Source organism: Pholcus phalangioides, unplaced genomic scaffold (assembly GCF_987345545.1).
Source record: "Pholcus phalangioides strain wild (caught in Gottingen) unplaced genomic scaffold, Ppha-v1.0 ptg000011l_1, whole genome shotgun sequence".
NCBI lineage: Eukaryota > Metazoa > Arthropoda > Arachnida > Araneae > Pholcidae > Pholcus > Pholcus phalangioides.
The window spans coordinates 35,622,435-35,644,988 of record NW_028301604.1 but is presented as its reverse complement, the minus strand read 5'-3'; the positions used below and the strand labels follow the sequence as shown (position 1 = coordinate 35,644,988).

General features: G+C 34.8%; 1 protein-coding gene across 12 annotated transcripts in view; it reads right to left on the bottom strand.

The window, feature by feature from the left end:
• The window catches only part of LOC149080384 (protein FAM91A1), a 609,292-nt gene that overhangs the window by 152,383 nt on the left and 434,355 nt on the right, over nucleotides 1-22,554 (bottom strand). Inside the window, exon 19 of one of the 12 annotated variants that reach the window (XM_089239516.1) lies at nucleotides 20,510-20,574. The exons of the other annotated variants lie outside the window; for them this stretch is intronic. Coding sequence (XP_089095642.1) covers nucleotides 20,510-20,574 — 65 coding nt within the window. The remainder of the gene's footprint in view (nucleotides 1-20,509; nucleotides 20,575-22,554) is intronic. 12 annotated transcript variants of the gene reach the window in all.

The following is a 22,554-nucleotide window of genomic DNA, read 5'->3' as shown; positions in this document are numbered from 1 at the left end:
GGAAGGAGCTCCTTCTGGCTCAATTTCAACTTGCTATCCGTCTGGATAGATTCAAAGCGATATGTTTACGAGATGGTTCGAGCATTTCCTTAACATTACCAAGCCCACTTCACCCGATCCCATTGTTTTGGTTTTAATGGTCATTACAGCCACTCAAGAAACATAGAGGTCATTGAATTAACAGAAAGAAATCGTGCATCTCTAGTTCGCCTACCATCCCACATAACACACCGAATGCAGCCACTGGATGTTGGTTTCATGTTTCCGCTGAAAACGTAGTACGTTTATGTTCTGAGAACACATACTAAATCATTATAATAAGACTGCTAGAGGTTTTTACAACTGGCCATAAATAACGGGTCCAATGGTGGAAGGTGGTTTTCTATTGCCCGGAAATTCCTAAGCACTCACAATTATTCCCCTTTGAAGTTATGAATCTTGGTCACTGGCGAGTGCCGGCAATGACAAACCGTGAACACGCAAACAACAGGGTCATCTGGTTATCAACAGAGAGCCCTAAAGCAGTATAAATATACTAGTTTTGAGGGGGGAGGACCAGAGACACATGTTTCCCTTCCTTTGGGCCTTGCAACAAAACGCGTCTCGTAACGGAAACAATCCTAGACAAGTAGTTACAGTGAATCTCGTTATGAGACTGTTTGCACCAGCCTACACAAAAGCCACGACAATGGAAAATTGAGGATGGAGATTCTTTCTCTGAAAGCGTTAAGCCTTCAGAAAGACTCTCCATCCTCAACTGCTAATTTGGCAGCCATCTTTGGACCTTCGGGTATGGTGGTGAAGCCGTCAGACATTAGCCCTATCCCCTCAAGGCCTATTACATCGTCTTCTTCACGGTCGGGTTCAGCAATATTGCTGACCAACTCACCATACAAGAAACAGCTTGAAGAAAAATCGTGAGAAAAGGAACAGAAAAAGGTACAAAAAAGACTGGGGCTAACAAGAAGAAAAAAGCAAAAAAAGCTAAGAAAGAGTTGGCTGAAACCAAGAAGAAAAGACAAGATTCGAGTGAAGACGAAACGTGCAATGGCGAAGAATCACCTCTACAGGACTCAGATGATTCAGATTTTAATTACGAGTCGGATCCAGAATGCATGTTCTGTTCAACCCGATTTTCAGAAGACACCCATGGAGCGCAGTGGGCAAGATGTATGCTATGCTCCTGATGGTCTCACTAGGACTGTGGAGAAATTAAGGAGACAGTATTTTTCTGCAATGTTTGTTATTCGTAAAAAAAATTTAATTCGTTACACCATCTTTTCAATTTTGACGATTAGTTAAATTTAATAAATAACTTTTTTCATGCAAATGTTTCTTTCTCAGTGTGACTGCACAATACGAGATAGTGTCTCATATTGGGCAACCTGTTCCAAAAACACCTGATTTGAACATTTTAATAAAATCATTTTTTGAGTATGCTTGAAATATTTTTTTTCTGAAAATTCAATCAATATTTCAAATGAGGTATATTTATATTGTACAAAGTCAATTTTAGGATTACTAAATTGTTTATCAGGGAATCAGCAAAGCTATTTTAGAAAGAGTATCTCATTATATACGTCACTTTCCCCTATATATATAATGTAAACACTAACCTGGATATATTCCGGGACCCGAAGTACTTCTACATTGATTAATTAAAAAAAAGCAAAAAAAAAAAACCTACACACAGAATAATTGTTCACTAAAATTTTCTGGTATTGTGTAGAGACAGGTCCTGCGATGCTATTGTCGAGATCTCTTGGCGTCATATATTAGACCAGTGTTTCTCAACCACTGGGCCGTGACATCAATCGTACCGGACAGCGAGAATATATTCATTACCCTTTCATTTTTCAAGCATTTCCATGAATAACTAATTCGTTTATTTCACTATTATGGTACATATTATTTTAATTTTTCAGTCTAAAATCATTCAGTCTAAATCGGGGAAAGATGAAGAACCCTCCTAGAGTTTCAGAACAAAGGCTTCCAGCCGCAATTGTAAGTTATAAGAATTTAGAGCAGTGATTCTCAACGTGGGCGTTAACGCCCTTTGGGGGGGGGCGATGGAACGTTTCAGGGGGCGGTAGAAGATACGGGTATAACATAAGATCCTATGGGTTAGACTGAGTTGGGGAGATGGGAGAAAAAAATTTCTGAAGGGGGTGATGGGACAAAAAACGTTGGGAAACTATGATTTAGAGCAGGTTTTCTCAACCGGTGGATGGAGCCCCAAGGGCTCCATGTGCACCTCCCAGGGGCTCCGCGACGACTAGAGGAAAATAATATAAATCAGTAAATTTGATAGATAAATAAATAAAAGAGGCCTACAAGGTTTTTTGCCATAAAAATTATGCAGAAAAAAGGGCTCCTCCAGAGAAATTATACTGGATAGGGCTCCGCGAGTGAAAAAAGGTTGAGAACCGCTGATTTAGAGGATCCCTCTTCCCCTTATCGCACTGAAAATTCTTCGTTTTGTTGCAAGGCCCAAAGGAAGGGAAACATGTGTCTCTGGTCCTCCCCCCTCAAAACTAGTATATTTAATTGTATTTTTTTCTTTTCGTATTTTTTAGTATCCGTCTTCATGAGATCCAAACAATACAGCAGGGGTGGGGAATGTTTTTCCATACTCTCCGTCCCTTTTCCCCGAAAATATCCTACTGCTTTAGGGCTCTCTGTTGATAACCAGATGACCCTGTTGTTTGCGTGTTCACGGTTTGTCATTGCCGGCACTCGCCAGTGACCAAGATTCATAACTTCAAAGGGGAATAATTGTGAGTGCTTAGGAATTTCCGGGCAACAGAAAACCACCTTCCACCATTGGACCCGTTATTTATGGCCAGTTGTAAAAACCTCTAGCAGTCTTATTATAATGATTTAGTATGTGTTCTCAGAAACGGACGAAGTATTTTACATTTGCGTGGCAAATGTCAGCGACTAATCAGTGAAGCACCTGCTGTATACAGAAAATAGTGTGTTTTGAATCGATCAAGGTGAACATAACTACTGGTGATAACTCGAATACTGTTTTTTTTTTTGCAAAAACGCAGTGAATTACGTTGCGAGAGTTTTCGTTTTGATTTTTTTTTCCAGTGTCGTATTTTTCATTTGTCCAAATGATAGGTTCACAAATCTAAATTTTTTTTTTTTTAAAATAGAGAAAAGTTTAAGTTTTAGAGTAGAAAAATCGTGATCAAAGTTTTGAAATTTATCAAGTTACACAATTCAACATAAGCATCCATCATGAATATACCGAAAAGTGGTTCGCACGAAAATGAACAATTTTCTGTTCTTCAGAGAACTTTTTTTTTAAGGTGGAGTTACAATATAGACAATTTTTTTTATATCATTACCTTCTTTCTAGCTAAGATTAAATGCAAAGTTCGATTGTAAAATATATTTTACACTAATTAAGTTATTAAAAAAGTGCTAATAAATAAGTGCTGCGTCGATGTCAGCACAAAAAAATTCCATTGCCCACTATAAATGAAAACTTCGTATTTTTACACACTATGCGAAATTAGTCCATAAAATTGAATATTAAGACGTTTCGATTGATTTGTGATCAATTGAATTTGTTAATGAGGTAGAGGCGCCGAAATGAAGAAAACATTGAGGGGGCTGAAAGTTGCCATTTATCCCGTATATACGGGCTCAAGCCCTTATGCAGGAGCAGGGCCGGTCTTAGACCTAGTGGCACCCAGTGCAAAAGCAATAGTCAGCGCCCCCCCCCCCCCGCAGGCACGAATCAAAAGTGATGTGTCAGGGGAGGCAATTTTTGCTAGTCATTATTCATTCTATCATATTATCAGACTGTAGGTGTGGTCATCGTCCCCATCATCGCCCACCCCCCACCTCTTGGTTGCATATTAAGGGACGAAGAAGTTGGAAGAGCTTCTTCTAGAATGGGATTACTGCTATTTAACTAGTAAACAAGCATAAAACCCCAACTTTTCTGATTTAATTATGAGATTCAAAAACATTAAAAAAGCAAAACGTCACACATTTGTGCAGGATACTCATCACAAAGGATCTATCTTTATCATACCTATTTTAATTGAATTTTATGGTAAACTTCATGTATATATAGTGCACGCATCACGTACGGGCAAAGCTTATAATAAAAGTAATTAAATTAGTGATATTTCAGTACGATTTCTTTCATATTTATAATACTCATGAACTTCATTTGAAATTATCCCTTTCAGACCCAGTACTAAGAAACAGAAGAGGCAAACAAACACCAGCTAAAGCACCGAGCCCTGCAACTTGTGCAGGCCCGTAACTGAAGCAACTTGGGCGGTGCCCCGAGCCGAATTAGGGGGGCTTGTAACTCCTCTTTTTTCTGAGCATAACCATTTCAAGGAGAATCCAAGAAAAGACTGCCCCCGAGAAAGCATACTACGGCCCTGGGGAAGGAGCAGGGCCATCTTAAGAGCATCATGGGCCCCCGGGACAAGTGCTGTTTCTGAGGCCCTACCTAGTAAATTCTAGAAAATTTCAACTAGATCTCATTTTGAGGCCCCTCTACTCTTAAGGCTTCCGAGCCGTGCCCGGGTGGGCCCATGCGTTAAGACAGCACTGCACTGGGAAGGGATGTTCTTTTTAACCTCAGGGACTTCGGCTTTAATTTCAGCGATAACGCACAATTCTTGAAGTTTGGACTGAAAATCGCTGAGGATAAAAAAAGAATATCTAAAGTGAAAAGAAGCAAAAAAAACCCACACGTTTCTGCATACATCGTCTAAAAGCATTATGCATAACTGCCGGTAAAAATGATAAATGTTGCGAAATTTATCAAACTTACTGAGACGATTAGTGTTTATGAGACTTGTACACAGTGAACTGTTCTAAAAAAGGAGTTCGGTCTATGGTTCGAATTTGCTCAGCTAATCGTAACTTCCAACTGTTCTTCCTACATCTTTTTATGGTAACAAAAGACCACTCAAACTGCTCCTGGAAAATCTCGCATTTCTCTCTTTCAGATGTTATCTTCCCAGTTCCTAAGAACTTTTAGTTCCAGAACTTCTTTTTTTCTTGTTTCGCGGCGGCAATCCAAATGTTTTCCAATATGTTATGTATCCAATATGTTTCCCAAATGTTATCCACTGTGCCTCAAATCGTAATTAATACATAAGCTTAACTTACAGTTACAGGCAGCTAGATTAAGTTCACACTATGATTCGTATTCCCAAATAATGTATAACATAGTGGGTAAAATTGCATGTTTTAATAAACACACTGGCACACTATTTAATTAATAAATCTACTTGGTGAGACTTACCAAGGTGCAAAACAATGCTGTGAAGCATATCTTAGGGACAACGATACCAATGGAATAAAGCAATACATATTTTGCAACTCAAACTTTTTCTTAGTTTCCAAAACAGAATTGGGGTGGGGGTCATGATTGTGGAATATAGTTTGCAAAAAGCTGTTTTTAAAAAAATCAAATTTTAGAGCGGGCAGAAATCATTTTCCCATTTTTTCGCCCTTTTACTTTGGACTTAATGCCCCTCCTATAGAGAGGGCACAAATAAGTTTTCCAAATTATTTTTTTTTTTTTGCGTTTCCCCTTTGGGTATGACGTCCCTCCTAAAGCCAGAAGAAATCATTTTCTGTAATTTTTTTTACCCTTTTACGCCGGATTTGGTGCTCCTAATAGAGGGGGCAGAAATAATTTCTCCTGAATTTTTCGCCCTGTCTACCTCAGACTTGGCACCCCTCTTAAAGCGGGCACAAACAAATTTTCCTAATTTTTTTTTTTTTTTTTTTTGCCCTTTCACTTCGGATTAGACGCCCTTCTAGAGCACACCCAGTCCACCGAGCTGCCCCTGGTTGAACTAATAGGAAAGTCTGGCAAGTCGAGAGACTGGCCAGTGATCGGAGGTGCCAAAGTGCATGGGTTTTCACGTGTCAGGACATTTTTCTTTCTCCTCGTGTGACAGGTAGGAATGAGACCCAAGTGCAGGATTCCTATTTAAAATGGGCAGCAAATCATAGGTTTTAATTCATTCATTGATTTTTCTAAAAATATTTATTCAATATTTTTTTTTCGAAATACTGTACTGTATTAGTGATTCGATTCTGCGTTTTTAATAAAAGTAATACAAGTCGGGAAAAAAGAGGCATAAAAGGCCTCTGGCTCAAAATCTTCCCACATCAGAAGACACCTTCAATTCTTGTAATACCCCTCACAACACAGGAAAACACTCTGGCTCTCGTTAGTAGAAAAATTATGTGACCACAAGGGTGATTCCTCCATTATTTTTATTTTTTACTGCACAATGGAAGAGAAAGAAATTGCGTCTCCCCACAAAATTTCCAGCAGGGGTAAACGAAAAGAGCTCGAGAGCATGTATTTTTGTCTGACCAAAATCGCTATGTACTGTACGTATATAGGTGTGCACTGCCCATCTATTCTTCTCTTTTCAAAGAATAACCGTAATATTATATACATACAACCTCCAATTTTTTTTATCATCTCGGTCATTTTTCATGTATATTTTATAGTTATTTTTTTAAATAAGTATCTTAAAGATATATTTCTAGTAATGTATAGTTAACGCGTTTCGGCGCCCCTTCTAATTTCACGCCCGGTGCAAATGCCGTAAGACCGCCCCTGTACAGGAGAGGGAGTGGAGCGTTCCATTGTATATTGATTATTGGTGGCTCAGCCACCTCGTAAAATATATTGGGGTGCTCAAACAGCCTCACTACGCAGGTTCCGGCACTTAAGTAATGAGAATGTTTACTGCAATTGCTGATGAAACGTTTCGTTTATGTTTTGACTTCTGCACGTTATTAATACATTACCGAAAAAAAAAAATTTGCATCACTCCGCAAGATAATAATGGATTCAATTCATTAAACGGGTTTTAATTAATTAAAATGGTTTAAAATAATTAATCAATTAATTAAAATGGTTTAAATTAATCGATCAATCAATTTAAAGAGTTTAAATTTATTATTCAAATAAAAAGAAGGGTTTAATTAATTAATTGATTAATAGCTCGCAATCAAAAGGCAATTGGTTGTTCATTAATTTCTAACTTATGAACGAGTAAGCTATTCCAGATCGGGCCGTAGAAAAGGGCCCGGTTCCACTAAGGTTGAAAACCACTGTATTACACGGCGCACTCTATTCATGAAACTTGTCGAACATGAAGAAAAGATAAGCAGTATTGTCGGGAAAGAACAGGTTCTGCGCTATTACATTTGGCGTGTTTTCGCAGAAAAATGGCGCTCCCTCTAGTGATTTCGTGTTAACGATAGGATGTTGCTGTAACGAAATTTGACTTGATCAAGTTGATGAAAACTTTCCTCATTTGTTCAATGAATTTCATTCATTCTTTTGTAAAATATTTAGGGAGCATCAGATTTGGAAAAAAAATCAATTTTATAATATAAACACATATTGAAAAACGGAAATATTTTATTTTCCATAAGAGATAATTCCTAATAATTTAAGACTTCTAAGTTTACAAATCTTTTTATATAGCTTATCTCTTAGCTCTATAGACGATCTCTTATATACAGCCTATTTCATTTATATTTTTAAATATTCTTTTCATTCACTTTGTCACTTTTAATTTCGAAAATTTATTTATACTAGGAACTAGGGGTTATATAAAACAGAAAAAATTATCTTTCAAGAACATTACAATTACTCTAATCATACATTAATTATGAGTATATAATTATAATGCATCATATTATGTTATGTAATGTAACACATTCACACTCATACCATAATTTAGTCATGAAATAATATTCAAATAATAAGCAAAAGTTTAATTTCTAACATTCCTGAAAAACCTTTTATAACCTTATCACACAAAACTGTATATACATAATATTTCAGGACTAAAATATGCCTGAAAAGAAAAGTTTTTAACCAGTGTGTGCTACCAGCACTGACATATGGAGCTGAAACATAAACACTCACAAGCAAGACGATACAAAGGCTACAGACAACACAAAGGAGCATGGAAAGATGTATGCTAGGCATCACAAGGAGAGATAGAAAACGAATCACTTGGATCAGGAACCACACAAAGATATATGATATCATGGAAAGAATTAAATGTTTAAAATGGAAATGGGCTGGACATATTGCAAGAAGACAGGATAACAGATGGACCACAAGTACTCTAGATTGGTACCCCCGTGGTGTTAAAACGTCCGAGAAGGCGTCCTCAAGCAAGATGGATTGATGAGATCAGGAAACTGGCTGGAGTCAACTGGATGGCTAAAGCATCAGACAGAGCAGAATGGAAAAATTTAGAAGATACCTTCCTCCAGCAGTAGATTGAAAATGGTTGATGATGATGATTCATATCTTTGACATTATTGTTATGGTGGGAGGACTTCCGATCAGTGTAAATCCGGCACCTTACTGATGACAAGTGGGGGAAGGCATCGTCTTCCCTCAACAGACCATGCCGTTTTTTCAAAGGATTTTTGTGAAAATGTATGCCTATTTCAGAAGGATTTTTGTGAATATGCGTAACTGTCAAAGGGTTTTAAATTAATTAATTTTTTTAATTAAAACGAACAAACAGCAAATTATAATATACAAATACAAGCATATGTTACACGACACAAAAAACACACACACATATAATACATACACTATGTAGCCCCAAGGGACTATGAAGTCCTTCCAGCAGGCCTATATGATTTTAATTACATGATTTTGTCTCTCAGCAACAGCTCTTTCCTTCATTAGATGTATTTCAATATATAATTAATATGCATTGGTGCAATAATTTATTTCAAAGTACTGCATTAATATCTGTGTTTTTGATCATAATAAAAACATTGTAATCTGTATTTTTATTACTATTTGTGTAATTACTAGAGTAGATGAAGTTCATTATTTTCGGTGCGGTGTAACAAAAACTTTTTTGAAATGATGTTTTGTTACTTTTAGGCACTTGATAGATATTTTTATATCTATTCGAGGTTCTATTTTCATTTTTTACTAACCATTCTTCGTTTTTGATGATAAATTTATAAATTCTGTACATGTAGTTCTGTCTCAGTGTCAATATGTGGCACTGTATGTTTTTGTTTTCTATTGAAACATTTATTAATTTTCTTAATTTATTGTAAAGATTGTCTAGATTGCGTATGTTTTCATAATATGCTCCTACCCAGACACATATTCCGTAATTTATATTTGAATAAACCCACGCATAGAAGATATCTTTCAAGAAGTTATTATCAACTATGTATTTAAGTTTATAAATGACTCCCGAATACATTCTGATCATTTTTTCACTATGTATGTTCCATTTTAGGTTATCTTGTATAATTATTCCTAAGTATTCATAATTGAACACTCTACCTATTTCTTCACAATTGCATACTGATATAGTTTGAGATTGGCAGTGAGTGTGTAATTTTATGTGAATTTCTGTACTGTCATTTATATTTATTGTTTTCGTGCACATAAATTTAGTTTTTTGTGTATTTATTGTGTTTAATTAGCCAGTGATTTATTTTTGTTAGGTCCTTCTCTGTTCTTTTAACCAAACTATCTGTTTCTGTATCCTCAACATATAAAACTGTGTCATCTGCAAAAGATTAAAATTAATTAGAAATGTCTATTTTCATCTCTGAAGCAGAAAATTTTTGAAATTTGAAAGCCCAGTATTATTGGAGGCTTCCACCAATTATGAAATTATTCCTTTCATTAATTAATTCTGAACTATCAATTTTTTCTACTGTGAATTCTTAATTTCCATCTATTCTGGAATATTTCTTTCGGTAGTTCTGAATATTCATTTGTGCTGGAATTATTTCTTTAAATTATTTTTGTGATTTATTGTCTAAAATTTTCATTAGTTTCAGGAATTGTTTCTCTCGTTATTTAGCAATATAACCTTATCACACAAAACTGTAAATACATAATATATCAGGAAAATTACAAAAAACCTCATCATCAATAATTTTTCTAAATTATAAGAAATGAAATTTCGTGTAGAGTATAAATGTAATAATTTAAATTATGTGACATATGTGTAACCTCTTCGTTCCAGAAGTATGTATATGTGAATATTCATTTTTTAAGGTATTAATTCGTTTTCAGAATAATAATTCTTTTCAGAATAATTATTTTTTCAAGTTAACACCTGAGGTAAACACAGTGACTTCACCGACAACAATTCACCGTCCGAAAATTCACCTCTAGGAAAATTAACCGAGCCTACAATTCACAGACAACAGTTCGATGCAAGTCAGAAAGCGAGGGAATGAGCGATTGAGTTACTGAGTCAGTGAGTGAGAGATTGAGCGAGTGAGTGATTGAGTGAGCGAGCGAGCTACTGAGTCTATGAGTGACTGAGTGAGGGAGTGAATAATGTCATCATTTGTGACACTACTAGGTTAAAACTAACCAATTCACTCACTCCCTCATTCACTCACTAGGTCACTCACTCACTAGGTCAATCACTTAATCACTAGGTCAATCACTTAATCAATCACTCACTTAATCACTAGGTCAATCACTTAATCAATCACTCACTAGGTCAATCACTTAATCAATCACTCACTAGGTCAATCACTTAATCACTAACTCACTAGGTCAATCACTTAATCACTAGGTCAATCACTTAATCAATCACTTAATCACTCACTCACTAGGTCAATCACTTAATCACTCACTCACTAGGTCAATCACTTAATCACTCACTCACTATGTCAATCACTTAATCACTAGGTCAATCACTCACTCACTAGGTGAATCACTCACTCACTCACTAGGTCAATCACTTAATCACTCACTCACTAGGTCAATCACTTAATCACTAACTCACTAGGTCAATCACTTAATCACTAGGTCAATCACTTAATCAATCACTTAATCACTCACTCACTAGGTCAATCACTTACTCACTCACTCACTATGTCAATCACTTAATCACTAGGTCAATCACTTAATCACTAGGTCAATCACTTAATCACTAGGTCAATCACTCACTCACTCAATCACTCACCCACTAGGTCAATCGCTTAATCACTCACTCACTAGGTCACTATCACACACTCACAAGGTCACTCACATATACTCACTAGGTCACTCACTCATTCAATTACTAGGTCACTCACTCATTCAATTACTAGGTCACTTACTCACTCCTCTCTCACTGACTCAGTAACTCAAAAATCGTTCACTCCCACGCTGACTGACTCGCATCGAACTGTTGCCGGTGAATTTTCCTAGTGGTGAATTGAATGGCGGTGAATTTTCCGGTGGTGAATTTTCCGGCGGTAAATTGTTGTTGGTGAATTTTCCGGACACGATTCCGACCTGGGTTACAGGTTGAAAGATGTGGGGAGATTACATTTTCCGCCACTTTTTGGTTTATAACGGAATTTCCCAATTTTTATGTGCATATTTTACGGATTATTCAAATAAAATATTCGAGGAATTTTTAAAAAAAAGTGCATTAATTTATGTGCCCGAAATTCTTATCAGTAATAAACATACTTTTAAAAAATTATAAATTGTTGTTAAGGCCCATGTTTCGTATGGCATCACATACAAATACCTAATATGAATTTCGAGCTACGGCTTGGTCAGAAAGTTACAGACGAAATGAAATATGCAATCAAATTAACACTTCTTACGTGGGTGATTTTGAGCTATAACAATAAAACTGTTTATCTTTTCTTCTAGGTGCAATACTGGCGCGATATCCTAATCCTGTCATCTCATTTTTGTTGTTCCTCGTCTTATATTTTTTACTTGACCTGCCATAGTTGCCAGGGTGTAGGTCGATTGCGCCGAAAATGAACTGTTTTTGATTGCACTCACTCCAATTTCCAAACGACAGGTCGATTGCACTCACCCTCGATTTCCACGAATTGCAGGGGTTACGTGCCCTGTGCGACCAAGATAAATATCGTCGTGCCCTGTGCGACCAAATCCTTTTCTATTGTTCACTTCCACAACAAGGGGCCATCCCTCATGTCGTGGCATTATAATTGAATTGCTATTCTATTTCTGTAATCCATCTACTACAGAGATTATGTAACATTTAGTTTAGTATGTGATGGAAAGCAAAAAATATTTTTTTTTAATTTATTTAAAATCGTTTTTATATTTTTTTATACCGTTCAAATCGTATGAACTAATTTAGTTCATCGAGACGAAAACTTGAATATCCATCTTGAGAGTAACATTATACAGTAAGACTTCAGTATAACGTTGACCACGTTTAACGTCATCCCGCCTATAGTGTCAGTTTTTTTTTTGGTCCTGTTAGTACAATTTGTAAAAAATTTTATTCGTTATTATGTCACCCCGCTTATGAAGTCATTTTTATTTGACCCCGAGGCGGGACGTTATACCGAAGTATAGCTGTAATTAAGACTGTAGTTTCCAATGGTGTGTCGCGTGTCACGTTAGGGTACTTAGAGATCAGAAAGGGTTGCCCGCTAACTTCTTCAGATATTATTTTCATAACTTAGGGTTTACGCACACCAAAAAGTTCCTGTGGAGAACATAATATTTAAAATTCAGCCCATCACATCGTTTGACAAGCTGTTCTCGCACTAGACTCCAAAGACAGTTGCGGTAGTAAATATAACATCTTGATGAAAATGAGTAAAAAAGTAGGTCGAAAATTTATTATCCGTTTATATTAAAAATATGTTCATATTTGACGATTTCGATGAGAAGATGACTAGTTCAATGTTTCACAAATACTTTCGCTACAGACCATTCGATAACATAACATAGGAAAAACTCAGTCATTAGTCATTACAATTAACAGTCATTACAGTTTTGGGAAAACTTAACAAGTGTTAAAAGATTTTCTGAAGAATTGGGCGATGGGACAAAAAAAGGTTGGGAAACTGATCTAGTGCAAAATAGACGTTTTGTTACAGATTCATAAAAGGTGACCAAACGTCCCGTTTTCAGGGACAGTGCCAGTTTATAACTAATGTTTAGAGGTGTCGCGAGTTCGATATCCGTTTCGTCCATGTCAGAAACTTTCCTGACACAGGGGGTACTACAGAAATGGCAACATGACCACCGAAAAAGATTGCTGCAGCAGAGTCCCACATCGATTGGTTAGTGCATCAACTATTTGGTGAGTATGAAAAAAAAAGTCTGTCGTTCTGGGAATCGGCAATAAATTGTAGGTCCTGTGCTAATTAGCCCTCGTGTGCAGAAAATTACCGTGGTTCGACAAAAATGATCAAATGACATTTTGAGTTTCTACAAATCACTGTAGAAAAAAATTATTTCAGGAGAAAAAAATCATTCATCATGGCGTGGTGATCATATTTCGTTAGAAAAATATGGAACATTAGAATTTTATAAAGAAAAATACGGGACATACTTTCCCTGTAGATGTTGGCAAAACTACCAACTGTTTTAAAATTTCTGAAAAATTAACGAGGGGTGAGCAATGACGGGATAATAGAAATCGCAGCGAATTGAACTCTAATTAACCGAAAAAATGTTTAGTATGAAAAATACACGAGATGAGAATTTAATAATTATCAAAATATTTTATAAATTATGAAAATTACCTTCATTCACAATTTCAGTAGAAATTTTAAATTCAAATTAGCATTGTTGCAAATATATAGGAAAATTGTATAAAGTCGGAACGGCCAAATTTACGTGAAAGTACGAGAATGTCCCATAAAATAAAGGACACGTGATTACACTACTGATAATATGCTATAAATTAGTGTAAAGTTGAAAAAAGCGATTTATACTTTTAATACTATTTCTATGGTTGTCATGTAGCCTTCTACACTTATTACAATAAAATTATTTTTCAATTATGCTGATGTATGTGGGATGACTATACGTCCTGTATTTCTCGGAACATCCCCGTATTTTCACGTAATTTTTACCATCCCGACTTCTTGGGAGAAAAAAAAATGTCCCGTTTTTTTCTCTGGATTTTTTCAATCAAGCCAACTTGAATTTTTATTCTTCATTGAAATCAAGTACTAAAACTATCTTCCTAACTCATAAACTATAATACGATAATTACGACTATAAATAAGAATATTCATCTCGCATATGGCCCGTGATACACATGCTACTAAGGCCCCTTTCACACGGAGCGGATGCGGGTCCGCATACCCTTTCAAACGAGCACTGCGGAACACTAAAGATGCGGACGAATCGCCCGCATCTTTAGTTCGAAATTCGTGCATAAAAACTGTTTTTTCGCAATTTTTGTAATTATTTTTCTCCTTCACCCCTGATTCAGTGCCCATAGGCAGTCTAGAGGCATTCTTTAGTGGTTTAATCTAGAGCCACATAGAATATGGAAACAAAGATATCTTCATTCCGATCCTCACAAGTAGTCGATGGGAGAAAATGTCTTCAAATATTTTCAAAAGATTTTGAAAAAAAAAAAAAAATTCGTCTTTTCGGAAAAATATGGAAGAAAAATTTTTTCCAAAAACATCCAATGTTCGAAAAATCAAATCCAAAAACATCCAAAACATTCGATGTTCCAAAAAAAAGAAAAAAAAATTCAGGAGATATCAAAGAATTTGCAAGTAGTAAAAAAGGGGAGGGGTAGAGACTTTCAAAATGCCTGTGCTTAGAAATATTCACATCACAATTCTGTCTTAGGCGGGATTACACTATAAAAGTTCGTTTATAAAACTTGAAAAATGCAACCAATAGGCGGATCAGTTAAGTTCTCTCGAATGTAACAGATGTGTTTATTGGTTACATTTTTCAAGTTTTATAAAATAACTTTCATAAACCTTTTAGAGTGAAATCCCATCCTTAGATTAGTCTCACTTCTGAAATATAAAATTTCATTTTTTTAAGTTTATAGACTGAATATCGAGTAAAATAAACTTGTAGGTATCGGGGGAACCACCAAAAATATTCAAGTGCTAGGGTCTTCAAACGACTTAATCCGGCCCTGAATGAACACCGTACGTGGATAACGTTGTTTAATAAAAGTATTTTTTTTAAAGTTTAAAAAAATTAACAGATTAAAAATTTAAACAAATAACAAATATTTAAAATGATATTTCAGATATTTATATTTTTAAATAATTTTAAAAATTTTAAAAGAAAAAAAATTAAAATTTTCAAATTAAATTTAAAAGTTATTAAAGTATGTAGTCAATTAAATATTCGTAATGAACAGAACGGCTTATAATTTTGGTCCCATCAGTGGCCATTGTTGGCAGATTGTATAAAATTGTGAAATATGGACAAAAGGCAGTTAAAGTTGCTATATCTCTATCTCAGAAGGAAACGGAGGGATAGACGTATGTAGGTACATTATATTAATGAGCAGGGACCATCGTATGGTGTTTTTAAGGGTATTTATGGCAAATAATTAAAAAAATTCCGTGAAAAATCACCTTCAAAAAGTAGCCAAAGATGCGGACGAATTTGCTCCGCATCCACATCGTCTGAATAGCTCCGAATAAACCTATTGTCAAAACTTCTATGTGCGGATGCGGAGCCCGCACTTAGGTTTTGACACATGCTGACGACGTCCGGAACCGCATGAACATTTCCTAGGTGCGGAGATTTTCCGGCTCGTCTGAAAGGCGCAGTATATTCCAATTGTTAAAACTTCTTCCGGACCCGCGGCCGCATCCGCTCCGTGTGAAAGGGGCCTAAGTAGCACGAAAGTGGCATGCTTTCGTGCTATTTGTAACATGTGTATTACGGGCCTATTTCCCCGTAGTTTTTCTTGAAGAATTGATTTCAATCCACCGTCTTTTACTGATAAATACACTGTCTTGAAATCTATGACAATAATAAAATATGATTTTCAAATGTTTCAATCTATCAAAATTGTGGAACTTCTCCAGCAGTGACATTCAGAATTTCAAGTGAAAATTTTTCATTTTATCTTGAATGCAATTTAAACTCAGCAGAGAACTGGTTACGCAATTTCTCGGTTAATAGTGATGGATTCAAACAGTGAGGAATAATGTTTGCACATAATCAAGACTTGAAATAGATTCTTTTACATGTAAATTTGCGGATGCGTCCACAAAAGCATACCCGAATTTTTTGTAATTTTTTACTTTTCCTCACGAAGTTGAGGAATCAAACTAAGCTAAATTATTAATGTAGCTCAAGGAATTGGAATTCCACGCCTTCCCCCCCCCCCATATCTCCAGCCATGTCGGCATTGCAGTCAGAGTCGACATAATTGAAGTTATTTGTCGTATAAATGAAAATTTTTAACATTAAAATCTACAGGGAGGAATTGTGACCAGTGTTATCGGAAAAAATAATTTTCAAGAATAATTTCACCCCTCTCAAAAATTTTAAGGGATAATTTTGTGCAGAGATGAATATTTATTTTTTATTAAAATAAAAAATAAATTAGATATGACTATCTTCCCCCAATTTATTATTAGCATTTTATAACAATTTTACATCAATTAGATTTTTTCTTCTTTATTGAGGAATTTCCCTCATCATTGGGGGAATTATATAATTTATGTCAAAATATATTTCCATATGTTCATATTTTATAATTTATCCCGCAAAATTATTTCTTTTAGTATTTTAACGATAAATTAGTCGACATATCAGCTCAAAATAGCGCACTGAAAATGTAAAAATAATTTTAGCCAGGTTTTCGGGTAAAATACCTCACTCTATAGGTCGTATAAATGTGAAAATCCCATAATAGAGATAAAGAAGGTCGTATAAACGGTATTTACTGTATTCCTATAGTTCCACCTATATTGGTGATATGAGGGAAGTTTCAATACAAAGGAAGAAAGGGAATCTAATCCAAAGATTACTCTTTTCACCAAGATATCACAAAAGAAAGGATTTGTCCCAGTAAAGAATGGAGAAGGATTTGGTCGCTCAGGGCACGACGATATCCATCTTGGCCGCTCAGGGCACGGGTCGCACAGGGCCAAAGCCTCCTAGAAGTACAAGCCGTAATGTATCACTCCGCCGAGGTTGTGACGTCACAATCCGGGTCCTTAGCGTGGCTATTTTGGATGTTTTTAACGAAGCACGCCACGTGCATTTATCGTCATATTTAATTTAAATTCTTCAAGTTTTTAATATTTATTTTACTATTTACTTATTGTTATTGCTTTTTTATTTGTTGTAACACATTAGCGGGAGAAATTTCGTTTAAATAATTGTAAAAAGGAGCCGAGAACTTCGATAATCATCAGACGACGGGCAAAAAAAAGGTATGAGCTATTTGTACACAATTCAGTCGATACATCTGAAATATTTATTTTTTCTGACTTTATTTTGCGTAATTAATTTCAAAGTAGATATGTTCGCTGCTGTTTCGTGTCGGAATTTTATTTCCTCCTGCATTGAGAGCAATTTTTATCCACTTGTTTAATCATGGGAGCACATTTTTCAGATCTAATATATAAACATTTTTTTTTAATATTGAGTAAATCACATTTCTCAGGTCTATAATTAATTAAAAATACAAATATTAACGTGCTGAGTGACATGAAATTTAATGAAGGGATAGGCTACTTTTTAAATAAATAATATAGTTTGCAAATTCAACTTGCATTTTAAACCATTAAATTTAAATGCGAGTCATTTCCCTGTGTAAGCATTCCTGCACTATTCAGAATATTTTATAATTCAATAATTTTGTTGCCAATATGCTGAATATTATAAATACTACACCTATAACATTTTAAATTTTCTTTTAGGTGTCTCAGTGCTGCTGTGTTTGCAGTGGTAGGTCAAACTGCAAGGGGAAGCGAAAGACAGAATGGAACCCTCGTCGTACTCAGAAAGGAACGACAAAGTTACCAATTAAAAGAAAGTCACCAGAGGAAAAATAATGAAATCAATGAAAAGCAATTCAAAGAGTGTCACTGCCTCGCTCGATAATCATCTTGTAGCTGAGTCTTCTTATGAGTGGTTCCTAGGAAAAAACTCAGTGTACTTCATGGTAAAATCAGTGAATTTATCCTTTCTGCATGAATAGTTGGAACTGAGTTTTATGAAAGCTGCCTGCTATTACTCAGAAATGATATTATGGACATCAATATTTTATTTCACCAATCCAGCTTCATATCGCTTTGTGAGGAATTCAAATAAACTGATATTACCCCATGCATATTACTTCAAGTATTGCTACAAAAAGTAGGTGTCCTAGCGTAGGGTACAGAATTCAAACGTAAAACATCTAAACACGAAAAGTGCTGAAGTTGTGAACTTCTTGAAATTGAGAAGTTAGTTGGTTTGATAATGGCCAAAATTTGTGTAATTATTATTTTAAGCTTGGAACATTTTATAAGAAAGCTTCAATTAAAAGTTTGACATCAGTATAATATTCAAAGCTAAAATATTCAAGGTAAGTCTCTAATGATTGTATCAAAATAATATCTAAAGTATTCCTGAATAATTACATAAAAACTAAAAATGATAACTTTAACACCAAATCTTCAATTAAGGAGTCTCGTACCTTTTAACATTGTGGAAAACTATGCTCTAATAGAAATATCATTAAAAATACTATTTAACCATCGATTTATTCCAAATTTTTTACACATGTTTTTGATTGTATGTGATATCCTATGTGGGTATAAAATTTCACATATCATCTTAGATACTTAATTTTTTGTGAATTTTAAAAAAAAAAAGCATTAAAACAGCTTGCATGCGTGATAAAATACCATGACATCAATGCAATTGATTAAAAATAAAGGAAACTGTTCAATTCATGAAATAAAGCAAAATGTTGAGATTTTATTGACTCAATCTTATTTAAAATTAAACGTTAAATTTCAAATTCCAAAAATTTTTAGTAAAGTTTTAAAATTTAATTTTAAATAAGATTGAGTCAATGAAATCTCAACCTTTTGCTTCATTTCATGAATTGAAAAGTTTCCTTTATTACGTTTCCTTATTTTTAATCAATTTTTATTCAATTATATTGTTATATTTTATTATGCGCGCGAGCTGTTTTTAATGAATTTTTTTTTTTTTGAAAATTTACAAAAAATTAAGTATCTAAGATACGTAAAACTTTATACCAGCAATAGGATAGCACATATAATCAAGAACACGTGTAAAAAATTTAGAATAAATCAATGGTTAAATAGTATTTTTAATATTTCTACTAGAGTATAGTTTTTGCCACGCTTAAAATAATGACGCCTTATAAAAGAACTCTTCAATTAAAAGAAACTTGCTTTATAAAACAATTGTAATATTGCATTGAATAGTTTATTTTTTAAATTTGCAGTATTTTAAAAAAAAAAGTGTGTGTGTATTTTGAGTAGACATGAAAAAAATGTTTTGCATTTTTCAGGAGATATCTTTTTAATTTTGAAACTTAACATTTAAAAAAAACATTGATCCCATGTTAACATTTTATTTTCGGAATTTTAGTTGAATATTTATTTCTAAGTGTTGACAATTCACCATTTAAAATTAGAAACTAAAATTTATTTTATGGAAATTTTATAAATGAGTGCACACACACACACACACACGAGACTTTTCATAATGTGAAATCCCATCAGGGTTTTGAAATGTGTTTTCGAACTTCCCCCTCATAGATTAATAAATTTGAACATTTACAAAAATTTTATGTTTAGAGCAGCAACTAATTTCCCTTTGAATTAGAATTGATAATATGAATGTAGCTCAGTGAATAAAAAATATTTTAATGACATTGTTGTTTTTATTTTTGTACATTGCCTGTGTATCCTTTTATTTTAAATACAAATTGTAATGTCATATAAATAAAAAAATGAAAAGTGAAATATATATTGCCTGATTTTTCAAAAATATTTGCTTGGGAGCAAAAAAAAAACACTTAGAAATACGTGTTGGCAGAGAATTTGTGGAACCCCTATTTTTTTTAATAATTGTTAAATTACCTCTTTTTATAATTTTATTATTCATTCAACATTCAGTGTTTTCCGTATACCATACTAGGTAATAATTGCAATTAAAAAATTGTCAATTTTTCTTTCTAATTGCCAAAAAATACATGTTGGTAGCGTGTTTTAAATGCGAAGCGTGTACGTGGTAGGACCCGGGTTGTGATGTCACGAAAACATGTTTCAGGCTTGTAGTATCTAGGAGGCTTTGACAGGGCACAAGGCACGGCACCATTGCAGGTAAACCCTTTATCTAAATCATTGTTAGGCCAGATTATTTTTTATTTGGACTGCAAGCGTCGGTAATTCCTCATACTCCTATTGTAATATGCGACATTTGATAAGGGTACAAAGAGGGAGATACACGTGAACTTAACACCTGAGACCTATTCGAGGTTTTTCTAGTTCTACTTATACCATAGAAGATATAATTCGCTCTGTGTTTTCAGTACTCTTACTTTTAGTGGATATGGAGTTCATTTTCAGCAACAAGGGAAAAAATTGATTTTCTATTCAAATTTTAAGTTTCGTAAAGCATGCAAAACGAAGGAATGCATCAAATGAAGGTGTAAAAATAAGAATTGTACTGCAAAGCTGTACACTGATGAAAATGGTACAATAATTTTCAACTCGGTCTTACCTCACAACCACAGACCTAAGAATCACCTCGAGAGACAAATAATATCGAATGCCTGAAGAAAATCTCTAAAAAATCATAAAAGAAGAAATTAGTGCTTCATGTCATCCTGAAAATATCAATGTGAGAAATTGGGAACATATAAGAAAAGATGTGTATCGAGCAAGGCGAAAAAATCTACCCATGTTCCCAAAAAGCTTAGATGAAGTGCATGCAGCGTTAGAAAATCTTGACGTATCATTTCGAGGTGAAAATTTGCTGCAATTTAATTGTCACATTGTTTGTCTTGCAGCGAAATCAAGTTTGAACTATTTGAGAAAACAAAGTAAAGCATTTGTCGACGGTACTTTTGCTTACTGTCCAAATTTTTTTTGTCAGCTATTCACTCTCCATGTGGTTGAGAATGAGCGTTATTTCCAATTGGTATTTTTTCTGCTCCCACATAAAACCAGTCAAACTTATGTGAATTGCTTCAAAATGATTATTGAGTTATGCGGAAAAGATTTCATGTCGCTCGAAGTTGTTGCTGACTTCGAAACTTCTATACTCAAAGCTGCGAAGGAAGTATGGCCCAACTGTAGCATCACTGGTTGTCGGTTCCATCTGACCCAAGCATAGCACCGAAAAATTCAAGAATATAGCCTCTGTGGGGATTATAAAGATGCAAATATTGTGAAAAATCTCAGTGGCTTCACTTGTGTTTCGGCTTGCTATTTTTGAAAGATGAAGATGTTTCTGACGCTTTCGAAGAAGACCTCACGTCGTACCAACCTACAGGCAAAAATATTGAGAAATTCACGGATACATATCAGAGGACTCAAAATTTCCTCCAGCAATATGGGCAAGTCCCTGTGTTACTTCAGAACGCACCACGAATGCATGCGAATCATTTCATTCACGATGTAATGACCATTTTTTTTATCCCAATCCAAACATATTCTGTTTTTTAAAAGTTATGTTTTGATAAACGGTGGACAAAATAGCAAAAGGTTTAATCAAAAATATAAGAAACGATTAAGCGGGAGATTTTTTATACGTTTATTTAACACGTACAACATTATATTCTGTTCCCGTACGAGAATTATTACCTCAACAGTGTTTTCCAAAAAAAACTGGGAAAGAGACCGCGAATACAGAGGGCTGACTTTATTGAACAATTGAGATATGCAGTTGGCCACCGCGATGTACTGAGCTCAATGTTGAGGGGTCGATATAAGTGTGAGCCTAATTTTATTAAAGGCCGACTTGAGTTTTGAAGATATGGTGATATTTCATCAAAAAAAAATTTATATCAGACTAGGAACAGAAAATATGAAGTTCTCTCTTTTCTACGAATACACAGTGTATTTTAATGCAGTTGATTTAAAAATCACCTACACCAGGGATGCGCATCATCTGGCCCGCAGACCAAGGGCTTCCATCCGGCTCACGAAAGGTATTCGGTATGAAAGTGTAAATATGCACAAAACGCTATATATCCTACTAAGGCTGGCCATATCTCCTCGAAAAAAAATTACGGTATATTGGGAAGAGAATAGCAGAGTTTGCGGAAAAAAATAGTTCGACAAATATGTGAGAGATACTTATATGACTATAATTTATTATAATTATTATAGTAATATAATTTATAAGTTACATAAGTGATCTTAATCCTTGATTCCAATAGAGAATAAAAATTCATGCAAGTTCATTAAAAAAACGGCATTTCATATCAAGCGGGATAGGCAAAGTTACGGTAATGGCCAGTAAAATACAAATCCTACACCCTGATATATACACTTTTTTTATCTTTATCTACCTTTCTTTTTCTTTTTTTTGTGGCAAAAACTATGTTGTGCTTATATGCATTAATCCTGTCTATAATAGACAGTGACATCCCCAATCAGCAGTTGGTAACTTCCCCCCTCCTTCCGTCACCCACAAGGATTAAAATCAGACTGGGCGCAATCGACCTGTTGGGGGAATACATTGCAAGTCGAAACACTCCCATTTTCGACGCAATCGACCGAGCCCCAGTTGCGACCCTGGGTGTGACCGCACCTTCTGAA